Below are 12,531 nucleotides of genomic sequence, written 5' to 3'. Positions count from 1 at the left end.
CATTTTCATTAAGATACCTATAAAAGCATCACATTAAATAAACCCCGATCTTCAAAACCACAATTTGAAATATGATCAGTTTTTACCTATAAATAAATTTTTCTTCAAAGCATAAAAATGTAGGTAAGAAGGAGCTTTAAATATTCTGTTTAAACCCTTTTTGGAGTCATGGTGTTGGGGAAGAAGAGGGGAAGAGGTCTGTGAGAGATTATGATGGTGAAAGCCCAATGAGGGGAAATCCTTTTCTCTAAGGTTTCTATAGAGGAAAGAGAGAGGTGGGGGTGCAGATGTTCCAATTATAGAAATTTCAGTTCAGGGTAAACACGGACCATTAAAGCCCTGCCAGAAACACACACTTCTTAAAAGCAGTAAAAAGCCACTGCGCAGCAGGAAGAATACATGCATGTGTGTTGGAAAAGGTGTGTGTGTGCATGCCGCAGCTCAAGCGCCACACATTTCCTCTGTGCCCTGTGCACAATTACCCAGCAGAGAAATAAACAGGATGGAGGGAGAGGAGGAGGAGAAAGAAGTGCCGGAGGGAGATGTTAAATTGATCCCTGTCCTGCAGTTTTGCAGTTATCTTAAAAAAAGAAATCAAAATTTTGCTCGTGTTTGTGTTGGAGGTGCACATGTGTGCAGATAAGTGGTTTGAGCCTAGCGCAGCGGGGAATCTACTGTTTCTCTAAACACGCATCAGTAAAGTGGAGCTGGGCTGCTGCGAGCCTAATGGTTATAGACTCAAACAATTAGAATCATAAAACCACGCCTGCTTTTGCTTCAGGGTGTGTGGTATACACTTCTAATCCGTCTTTGCTTAGCTGCAGAAATAGCATTTTTTAAAACACAACAATGTTTAAGTTATGAAGAATGTTCATGTGTAAAAAGATACGCAAACGCACAGCAGAAAAGGTAGAACTGTATCTAAGAAGCTGAGCACCCTGTCTTATTAGCAATTACAGTTATCAAAATGTTTGTTTTTGTTCTAAGTCTACATTAAAAAGAAGTTGATGTAAGACAGTTCAGTTGTGAAGAACGCAGAATTTCACTTAATTCAGAAAGACACGGATTGAGCTGAGACAAAAATAAAGCTGCTGCTACAAAAATAAACCCACCTAGAAACGATGAGGCAGACAGAGTGAGATGAAGGGATGTTTGAGATATTTATAACAATCAGACTCACACCAGAATCCACCTATCTCTGACACACACTCACAAACGCACACACCCACCCACAGCTGTGTTTTCATGACATATGGGGACATCTAATTGAATTGCATTCATTTTATATGGCCTAAACCAGACCCTTATCCTAACTATTGCCAACATATACCTAATCCTATAACCCCAACTCCCAGGGCAGAACTTTAACCTTTTGGGGACCCGTTGAATGTCTCCATATTTACCTGTAAGTCCCCACATGTAGATATTTTAAAAAATACTGCACCCACATTGTAGGTAAAATACGTCCACACACACCAACACACATATGCCTGATCTATCATATGTAGTTCTGGGGTCATGTGGCGCAAATGTGTGACATAGATAGGACCTTTGGGATAGAAGAGGATAAAAACACACCTTCAGTGTAAGAGGCAAACGGCTCAGGCTCCAGAGAAAGGGTAGTGATGTCGGAGCACAGCACCTGGATGGGGCTCAACATCCTGGGGGAGGACTCCAGGGTGGAGAGGGGTGGACGGGATGGGCGGAGCTCTTCAGGCTATAGCCAGGAGCAGCCCTGAAAGAGGAGCAATGGTGGACGGCAGGGGGAGGGAAGGGAGGGAGGCAGAGGGTGAGGAAGGGAAAAGGGCCGGGCGAGGTTAAGGGTAGGGACTGAGTTACTACATCACCACATTTGGGCATGAGTACTCACTTGAAAGAAAAATAAATCTGCAGGGAGTATATTCATGATGACATTATGCCTATGCAACATGAAATACTTGCAAATAATAACGGGGATCAGCAGGAGGGTTACAAACACATGGAGATGAACAGAGATAGATTTGCTACAAAGAATCCTTCCTTTGTCTTGTTAGGTTTTATTAATGAGATTTAGCTACTGATAACTGTGCTTAAAGTTGGAGAGCAAACCAATTTCCTCTGCGGCTAATGATATGGTTTTGTTTTTCTTTAATAGATGTTTAATGAGGTGCACTCAATAAAAGGTTCAGAAATTCTGAGAGCCACATTAGTCCTTTTTCCCACATTAATGTTTAGGACACAGATATAAAAATGCTATGTTTACTTTAAAATAAAAAAAAGATCAACCGTGGTAACGTATCCACACAGCTAATCCATATGTCATTCATTTTCTTATCCCAATCTGTTGATAGATAGATGTCAGCTAATCATAATCTAAGCCGGTTTCGCTGCACTAAAGAAGACGTCGACTGGAATATAACTGGGTCAATATCGCACGTTAGGGATTAAATATGTGTCAGAGATCTCCCATTTAAAATTGTTGAAACACACCATGAAATATTTCTTTGAACTATAACAAGATTATACAGGCTAAACCACTAACTATGACAACTGAAGTCCAGTCAGCTGAAAACAGCTAGACTAAGTCCGATGAATGTTGATAAAGACGTATTTACAGAATAGTGCTGACTTAAAGATCTATAATGTTGTTATTTTTAAGTCACTATTCTGATATATCAGATTGTTCTTTTGATCATAAATGCTTGATGGTGCTCTGCCTCCCAACCCCATTTCCTGCATAGTTGGGTTCTCTGTATATACACATTTAATTCCAGCATGATAAGGATTTAAAGGTTCAAAACAAAGAATTTTGCATAAACTATGATATATACTGGATTAGATTGCTTCCTTCCAGGTTAAGCTCTAGCTAGTCCTTCTCTGCAGCCTTCAGGACAATCAAATACGGATTTTTACCTAATAAAGAAGTCAAGAAGTAGTCTGCTGTAGGAAGTAGATTACCTTCTTGTAAAATATCTTTTAGAAATGTCTTTTAAAAAGTTCAGTATTCGCCGCATTCAGCCCTTGAGTCACCATACCAGCAAGGGAACACTAATGGCACTGCCACTTGGTGTCTTATAATTGTATTGGCAACTGACTTCAAGCGCCGCTAGTGCCTATGTTCTCTCAGATTAAACACAGATGGACAGAGGGACAACAGGGAGACATTCTCTACTGAAACATATCTCTGATCTTCAGTTTCTTTGAATTTCTTCAAGAATAAAGATTCCTTCCTCTGTTTTTGTTATTGATAAGCATAGATAAATCCAATATCTCATGTTCATGAAGAACTAGGATCCTTCCTTTTCTTCTAGCCTGTAGTTCAAAGAGTTTGTTTATGAACATTTGCTCCTTAAATCAGGAAAATTCTATTTAGCAATAATGTCAACATACATGCTTAACAATGTTAACATTATGATGTCCATTTTGGGTATCAAGGCTAGTGTTTATTAGTGTGTGTCCTTTTAAAATACTGTGTTGTTTAAGGCTAAAGTAGGTAGCAAGTGGTACATTAAGACTCATAAAAACATGTTTAAGGGTCATTAACAATGTGTTCTTTTGGATGTTCATTATGTCTGGGAAACATTTCAACCTTTTCCCCTTCTAGCATTGAACCTATTAAGAACTATTAAATGGGGCTAACCAAAAGAGAAACTTACTGGTTAATAATCTCTCTGGTGAAACTACATTCCTGAAGGGAACCACTACTTTTTGGACAATTTTTACATTATTATACAAGAGCACACCTTTCTGCTAACAAAGATGAGACACATCCAGGATTAAAACCCTCCACTGATTTTCCCTCCTTTATTGATTTGTCATTGGTTTCAGATCAGATCAGAACCATCTCAATAAAGCGGGAGTGGCAAAGAACATTGGGTTCTGGTGTTCTTGGATCTTAAAGGTATAGTAGAGGATTTTCGAAAATTTTTGAAAAGACCCACCCTTTCAACTTTAAAAAACAAATGCACATGCACAACCCTGTACACGCTCCCGAGAGGAAATGCCTATTAAGGGTGTGCGAGAGCATGCACAAGCCTCCTCGTGGACGCTCTGTTTAAAAGTTACTGTTCTCATAGCTCATACAAGCTTACTTTCCAAAAGAAGATTTGCATTTTTCCACTACGTCAGAGTTACCACCGATAGGTGAAAATAGGGACAAGCACATAGAACGGTCTTACGTAAACATATCACCAGAATGATTAATTATTAGATGATCCACCCAGAAAAAGAACATCCTCCACTACACCTCTAACATTATTCCAAACTTTAGAGCTAACGCTGCTATGAGATCAGTAGTGGTGTCGTTAAAGATAGGTAATGTATACTTAAAAAAACAAAAGCACAAAAGCCCATATATGAGATGACTGAGGGGTCTAAGGCAGAGTCCAGCACTGAGTTGGGCAGGTACCCGTATAAAACGTACATCAACAGGTAGAAAAAAGTCCTATTTTATTTCATGGGTGTGGACATGGGTATAAATGAATAAAATGCAGGTGATCATAGATTTACAGCATAAATTCAAACTTACTATACTCTTATTTATTTACTCTACATCTTAAAAAAATAAATTATTCAAGAATATCCAGATAACAGCATTTTCTATAAGCAATTAGGCAAACCTTCTTACTTCGGCCAATTTACAGCTGGTAATCTGTTTGGATGTGAGCGCGAGGTAATGTTCTTTACTGCCTCTGTTATTATAAATGGCTGTGTGATATGAGTGTGACCAAGGGTTGGGTCACACTTTATTATTTACGGGTCCATGCGGTCCTGTTTTAAATGGGGATAATTATTGGTAATGGGTCGGGTCTTGGCCCTGAACACTACAGGTGCCGGCGGATACAGTTTTGAAAAATCAGTCCTATGCAGGACTCTGGTCTTTGGTACACACGATTTTTCCTGTCGCGCGAGAATCTTTCGATCGGGCTGACTTTCAGCCTGATCATGCGTCGTGAGTCGTGTAGTGTACAGGGGCGATGCAATGAGTGAAATACAGTTTTGTCTGTAAAACTGACGGACCGTAGTAGCCACGTCTGCTCAGCCATGTCTTTTTTCCAAATACATTGTCACCTTTTCTTTTAAGGACTTTCAACACAAAATTGCACAAACTGCCAAAGCAGCGGGTTTCACTATAGTGGCCTTAATGTCCCCCTTCTATTTGTTTGGCTTCAGGATAGAGAGCTACAGAGCAGCTCCATCTCACTGCGGAGCTGAGTCCGACGTGGTTTTCAGTCGTACAGTGTAAGCGGGTAGATTGCATGAGAGCGTCGGGCCGAACATAAATCGTGAGCTTTGAGCTCACACTGTATGACTAAACCCTGCAGTTAGTCGTACAGTCTAAGCAGCAGCTGTTAGCAACGATTGAAAAAAATCGCACAGTGTACGCCCAGCTTTACTGCCTCTACACAAGAAAATCATACTTGCAGCTTTCTGAGTTCTCATTCTTGCGGTAAGAAAAACAGCTTTACTTTAGCCAAGTGTAAAGCTATTGGCATCAATAGTACCATGCCCCTCGCTGCCCTACTCTTCGGATATGCGTTTCCAGCTGCTTTAAGGGCGACGGTGTGTGCAGAGCACATAGAGAGCAGTCAGTGTTTACAACAGTATTATTTCTCTCTGAGGAATACATGTAAGCTATCTGTGAATGTGAGATGCTTAAGCCAGTTTAAATGGTCAATTCTATAATTGTCTTGCATTGTTATTTAATTGTGATTCCGGTTTAACATCAGCTGCTCTTTCACACAGTGTAATGTTGCTTCCCCTCCTACTGTACAAACCAACAACTCCAGGAAGATAAGAGAATAAAGATTTTAATGCGTTTCCTAAACTCTCTATTAGGAAACACATTGAAGGGAAATTGGAATCGACCCAAAATTTGCCGCAATCGTTGCATCCCTTTTTTAAACTAGACTAGAAAAACTCGAACTTACTCATCATCAGTCAGTTTGGACGTTTCAGCAGCTGTAGCTACTGCTTCACTGAACACCAACGTTCATATCGTATTTCAAGTGCTCGTCTTATCCCTTCTATCATCCATATATTTTCTTGCCCTTTTACAGGCTACATGCTGGAATTATTCTCTTTCTTTTTGCACCTCTGATGGAGACTTGCCCTGCTGACTTACTTCTTTGTAAACTCATTACCTTCACACAAAATAATTATACCTCCAGAAACGTTTTATGGTAAAGTTTCTGAACAAATGGAACAAAAATAAACTGGAAAACACAGAAATATACCAAATATGTCAACAGGGTACCACAATTAATCAGAAAACCTTTGTATACAACAAGAGTGAGCTACTGGCATAGAAATACTTCAAGTCATAGTATGTGACTAAACCCCTTTAAGCTGTTCTGGACTGAATTCACTGATTGTTGCCAACTGGGAAAGCTGTGCAGTTATTTTAAATTGCAATGTTCTGGCATTTATTTATTAATATACTCCAAACATATCGCAATAATGCATTAAGAATGAAGAATGTCTGAACGTTTTTGTTTTTAAAAATCTCTTCCTACAGGTACTACCTCTTTAAGTAAAACAATATGCTCCTTTACTCTAGAGTATTGATGTATTTATCCTAATAAAAAAAAATAACAGTAATTTACTTCAAATTTCTCCATTATGTTTTACTTCATGTAGTCACATGCCTTTAAAAAAAAGCATCTTCATGGTTGTTTCCTCCTCTTTTTTGGACACAATTCTTCTCCATCTGGAGGAGAAGGATGCAGAGAAAGATTTATTTTGGAAGCCAAAATAAAAATGCAAGGGGAGTAGAAGTAGGAGATGGTTGGAAGCGGGGAATAGAGGGAAAGTAAAGACGAGGGATGCTAAACACCCCTCAAAGTGGGAGTTAAAGCTTTCGTGGGAATCCCTAGGTGTGTGTACAATACGCACACACATAAAACACTTGCACGCACACAAACATCCATATACACAAACCTTAGCAAACAAAAGGTGTGCATTATCTGCTCAAATAATGCATGAATGAATACATTTGATGAAGGAATGACTTATAATTCCACGTCTACCATAAAATCCCATCTCTCTTTGTAAGTTTACCACCCTCATTTTTTTTCTCACTCACAGCCAGAAGCACATTGTGTAGGAGCAGCCCTCAGAGAGAACACTACTGGTTGATTATTTGGCAGACACAGCACTTCAGTGCTGGACAATGCTGCTGGTTGAAGGACCAATGGTGGTGGTTGGTAAGGGAGGGAGGGTTACAGAGGTGACCATGGATGAAAGTGAAGGGGGAGGAGCAGCATTAAGAAGAAACCATTTTTTTCTTTCCTCAAAAGGTAATAATTTAACCGATAAGAGGACAGAATCTGATGTATTTTTAGTATTTATTCTGTGCCTGGTACTACATTATCTGCTAGAACAACCCCTCGGCGGTGAGTTGTGAGTCCACCCTCGGAGCGAGCTCATCAGCCATTCACCCTGAATAATGTCTGTGACTGTGCCTGAGATGTGAGGAATAATTAATACTGCCATTATAGGTGGGTGGAGACAGCCTGTCAGTCACATTGGTCAAGCATGAAAAGCAGCGTGTTCATCACCGCTGGCTGTTTCTATGGCGATCATAGATGTGTTTGTAGGAAGTTGGACTGATTTTTACTACAGGGCTCCAGCCTAAAAATACCACGGATGTACAGACACACGACTCAAGAAAACACGATGCTCACTCGCACCTGCAGCAAACGACGATACCCACATGATCATTTACACAAGCAACAGGCAGATTAACATTATCTAAACTACACCTGTTATATATAATGGGATATGTTGGATTTCACATGTTCTAGTGTTAGAACCAAAAACATTCATACCTTTTTTCTTTTTTTATCTGATGGACCACTATAGAACAATGAATAATGATAGGGGAAAAAACGGCATGGCTTTCATAAATAAGAATCTGTGAAGTGATGTTGCCTCTGGGGTCAGTACCCTGGAGAGCAACCTTTTGTTTAAATCCCAGTTGAAATTGCTCTGCATTCACTTCCATACATCTTCTCAAAGACTTTGACTTGTTTCAATATTTCTCTGCTTAAAAATCATACCCATAAAAGCAAATGGTAATGAGGGTGATGTGTACTATTATATTTCATACTATAGAGCTTAAATTTGGTTGGATATGACCCGAGTTCCTTCTTCCGTTGGTTTGCTGTGTGATCTATACGGCTTGTGGCCAACCCTAAACTGGACTTTAATTCCCCTTCATGCAACACTGGTTTCCTCACATCCGCTCGTCCATGAAGGCCAGAGTCGTCAGCGGCAAAACTAACAGGTGTCTTATCAGCAGTTTATCCTGAGCTTATAGATGTTGGGACTCTTGGCTGCTTCCCTGATTAATACTCCCTTTTCCTGGCCTGTCAGCTCAGCTGGACTGCCAAGTCTCCGTAGGTCTGCAGGAAAGTCCTACTCTGCTTTTTCATACAAGGCACATGTTTCATGAGATGTTCAAAACTTCAGATATTGGTTTAAATCGCCGTTCCAAAGCCTTATATCTGATCTCTACTGATATTCTTGGCCTTCATGATGCCTTTCCAGTACTAATGTTCTGTAACAAACCAATGAGGCATTTACTGGTTGGTTTGAGCTGACATCTGTGGACAATTAGTTTAACTAGGTTTTATTTAGAGGGGTTAGTAGAAGGGGCTAATTGGATATACACAGCTTTGTGTTTTCTGATTTTCAACTGTAATTTTTTTCCTTTACTGTCATTTACCTCATTACAGTGCTGTATTACATAGAATCTCAATAAAATACACAGAACTTTGTGTTTAAAATCGGACAAAATAAGAATATTTCAAGGGTTAGGATACGTTCAGCATAAACACTTTCTGTAGCAATAAGAGGATGACAAATAAGCTCCTAACACTGCTGTGACCCTTTAATGATAATCTGGTCTGAGAAGGCTGGTGAACAATGAGCAGACCGAGGATTCAGCGCGATGGCAGGAAAAAAAGGCTTGTAAGGAAATTCAGTGGGTGGTAAGTGCTGCTGAATTTTTTAATAGTCCCTCGACACAGGTCGGATATGGATTCAGTTTGACTCACGCACCTGTTTTAAATTCAAGTGAGGCGGCAGCAGACTGTAAGAGCTGACATGGGGTTTAATGCATATTCAAGCATGTTGTAGAAGTTTCTGGGAAATTAAGATTTCCCCTCTCTTCACTCTTTCGCTCTCCTTATTGTCTCTCTGAGACACAAAAAAAAAAATCAACACATTTATATTTTAAGATCACCTTGTGGTGAAACAAAAAAGCTGATCTTCACACAGAGGGACAGCAGGAACGAAAGCACACAGAAAGCAAACAGGGTTCCTACACCATCCTCTGCTCATAGTCCCATATTTCTGCAGACTCACATTTCCATCGTTCTCAGTCCATATTTTAATGTTTAAATTACAAATGTTTACCGTGAAATCATGGGTACTTATATCTGGTATAGAAATAGAGATTTTAAACACTTTTTTCACGCATCCCAGAAATCTCTTCCATCACATTCCACATAACCTGGCATGTGTAGGAACCCTGATTCCAAACTAAGAAAACAGCAGATAAGTGAAGGAAGACACTGCTTTTGGATGCAGCTCTGTCTAAACACATCAACACAGAGCTTTAAGAAGATTAGGGCTCTAAGCTTGTTGTGTCCCACGGTGGAACACTGTAAACACACCCAGTCTCCTCTGTCTGCGTCTTACCTTCAGTCACATAGTTGTGGTCGGGGAGGAAGCCGTGGTGGTTGAGCGTAGGAGTGGCGTCAGTGTCTTCGCCCATCAGCAGGGATGGGGGGAGCGCCCGGCTCGGATGGGCAGCGTGGTGGTGGTGGCAGATTGGTGGTGGTGGAAGGGATGGTGGGGATGCCAGTCAGCACAGCGTCCATGCTGCTGCCCGCCAACGCCTCCTCAGCACAGGGGCGCACAGCGGAGCATCCTAATCTGAGGAGATGATGGGTAGCTGACAGGTCCCTTAGAAAAGATTGAGATGGGGCTTTAAAAATTCCTTCAGACAGCCAGTTGTCAACCTACAGAAGAGGGAAATATTTGAAAGCATTCATATCAGTCATGGTTTGAGATAAAGCAGCACCTGTGCACCCTGCAGTGGCTGACTCCAGGTGTGGCTGATCTAAATATTCACCAGAAAACACAGCCATACATCACAGTCCTGACAGAAATTGGTAAAGTCAGTGTTACTGTGGGATTGTCCAAAAACAGACGAGAGGATGAGTAAAAAGAAGAAGATAGAGGGGGGGATGGGAGGGGAGGGATGAGCAGAGCACAGCTCTTGATCAAAGTATCTGCAGTGCTGCTGCTCCTGCAGTAAACCCACTCACATGGAGACACACTCAGATGATGAAATGAGGACACTCTTACCGACACACTCAGGAGCTTTTTTCAGAATCTCTTCTTCAGTCAATCCTCCATGCAGGACCTTCGCACCAAGTAGATGTCTCAGCCTTCCCACAAATAGAAAGAGAAAATCCTTGCTGGCTCTGTGCTCTGCTGCAGTCTGAGCTCTGGCGTATGTGCAAGAGTGAGAGGTAGGAGGGGGGGAGGGAGAGGCAGAGAGGATGAGTCCTGCTGCGCTGTTACGTTTGGATGATGCATTGGTAGAGACTCCACCTTCCATCAAGAGGAACCAATCATCACGGAAACGAGGATCTGCCCAACCACTGACTGTAGGTGATTATCTATGATGAAGAAGCAGAGAGGATGGAGAGGAGGGAGGTCAGGAGTGACAGAGGATCTTATAGGGCTGTGATCAATGAATGAAAAGGCAGGAAAGGGGAACCCAATTTTTTCATTAGGTCCTAAAAACAAACCAGAGCACAGAAATTTGACTAAAGCATCATATAGATAGAAAAACTGACTCATTTTCTACACATACAAATGTTTATAATAAAGCCAACACAGATCAGGAGACAACTGCATTAAAAGTCTGCATTGCCTACAAAAAGTTTCTGAGTTAGAACCATAACCATGCTAGGAACATAACATAAATTCCTTAAATGAAATGAATAACTAAACTTTGGTTAAAGGTTTATGGCTTATTATTCACAACATAGTGCTCAAGTTATTGGAAGAAAAACAGTTTGTGATATTTAAGTTCTGGATTCATCCTCATTCTTACTAGAGCAATAAAAGTTTGAGCTTTAATATCATTTGGTGAGTGCAGCCCATCACCAAGTCACTCTACAGCACCAGTAATAAATGGTCTGATGCCTAAAGTGGTCTATAAATAAACCTATAGACCAAACTCATTTTTAGATCAGGCCAGTTTAGGCATCAACAAGTCTTCAAATTGACCTGTTGCAACTGAATAATTCCACTTCTGATTTCTTATTTTATTTCCAAAGATGAAAATGCTCTGGTATTATAAGATTATTCCTTTTGTTTTTTGTAGAGTGTACACTTGAAATAACATATGCCTTCTTTGGCACTTGGGTAGATTGCAGAGAAGCGGGGATTTGGCTCGTAGACTCAGTTTGACATGTGACATACACTTATATTGCCAAAAGTATTTGCTAGGTGTTCCAATCAGTTCCGTGGCCACAGATGTATAAAATCAAGCACATAGGCATGCAGACTGTTGCTACAAACATTAGTGAAGGAATGGTTCGCTCTCAGGAACTGTAATAGGATGCCACCTGTGCAACAAATCCAGTAGTGAAATTTCCTCGCTCCTAAATATTCCACAGTGAACTGTCAGCTGCTTCAATGACTGTATCTCAGCCACAAAGTGGAAAACTACACAAACTGAAGGAGTGGGGACAGGACAGTGGTGCTGAAGTTCATAGTCCGAAGATATCACCAACTTTGTGCAGAGTCAATCACTATAAACATCCAAACTCCATATGGCTTTCAGATTAGCTTAAGAACAGAAAGCCTCATGGAATGGGTTTTTATGGTCGAGCAGCTGCATCCAACCTGTACATCACCAAGTTCAACATGCTGGTGAAGATTCTCAGTCATCCAGGTCTCGGCCATCCATAGTCATTCCAAAAAAAACAGTCCACTGGACTTTGTTTCCAAGTTTGAAGATGTTTTGCTTCCCATCCAGGATGCTTTTTCAATTCAAAATGCAAAGCAAAATGGAATAGTGTTGAGATTGAGGTTTTGTACTGTAGCCCATCCAAACCTTGTTTTTGTTTTTACATGTTTTCAATTAGCAGGTTTTCATGTTTTTCAGGTGCTTGGCCCCTTAGTTCCAGTGAAAGGAACTCTGAATGCTTCAACGTATCTAGACATTTAGGACGATTCCATGCTTCCAACTTCATGGGAATGGTTTGGAGCTGGCCTCTTCCTCTTCCAACATGACTGTACACCAGCACACATAAAGACATGGATGGCAGAAGCTGATTTGGATGGACTTGATTGGCCTGCACAGAGTCCTGACCTCAATCTAATAGAGGATCTTTGGGATAAATTAGAGTGGAAGCTGAGATCCAGGACTTTTCACCAAACACTGTGTGTGACCTCACAAATATGCCTCTGAAAAAATTGTACCAAAAAAATCCCATGAACACTCCTAAACCTTGTGGAAAGCCT

General features: G+C 40.7%; 1 protein-coding gene across 3 annotated transcripts in view; it reads right to left on the bottom strand.

Annotated features, from left to right (window-relative positions):
• The window catches only part of ppp2r2c (protein phosphatase 2 regulatory subunit B, gamma), a 28,672-nt gene extending 18,099 nt beyond the window's left edge, over positions 1 to 10,573 (bottom strand). The window contains exons 1-3 of one of the 3 annotated variants that reach the window (XM_015399768.1): positions 10,357 to 10,573; positions 9,685 to 10,007; positions 1,579 to 1,735 (exon numbers count right to left, since the gene is read on the bottom strand). In XM_015399768.1, the coding sequence (XP_015255254.1) occupies positions 1,579 to 1,660 (82 nt within the window). In that variant the 5' untranslated portion in view covers positions 1,661 to 1,735; positions 9,685 to 10,007; positions 10,357 to 10,573. The remainder of the gene's footprint in view (positions 1 to 1,578; positions 1,736 to 9,684; positions 10,008 to 10,356) is intronic. The other 2 variants (XM_015399769.1, XM_015399770.1) reach the window with 2 other exon arrangements.
• Positions 10,574 to 12,531: the final 1,958 nt, after the last annotated feature.

This window comes from Cyprinodon variegatus, unplaced genomic scaffold (assembly GCF_000732505.1).
Source record: "Cyprinodon variegatus isolate N-32 unplaced genomic scaffold, C_variegatus-1.0 Scaffold1045, whole genome shotgun sequence".
NCBI classification, from domain to species: Eukaryota; Metazoa; Chordata; class Actinopteri; order Cyprinodontiformes; family Cyprinodontidae; genus Cyprinodon; species Cyprinodon variegatus.
Note: the sequence above shows the minus strand (reverse complement) of the source record. Positions and strands in the feature narration are given on the sequence as shown.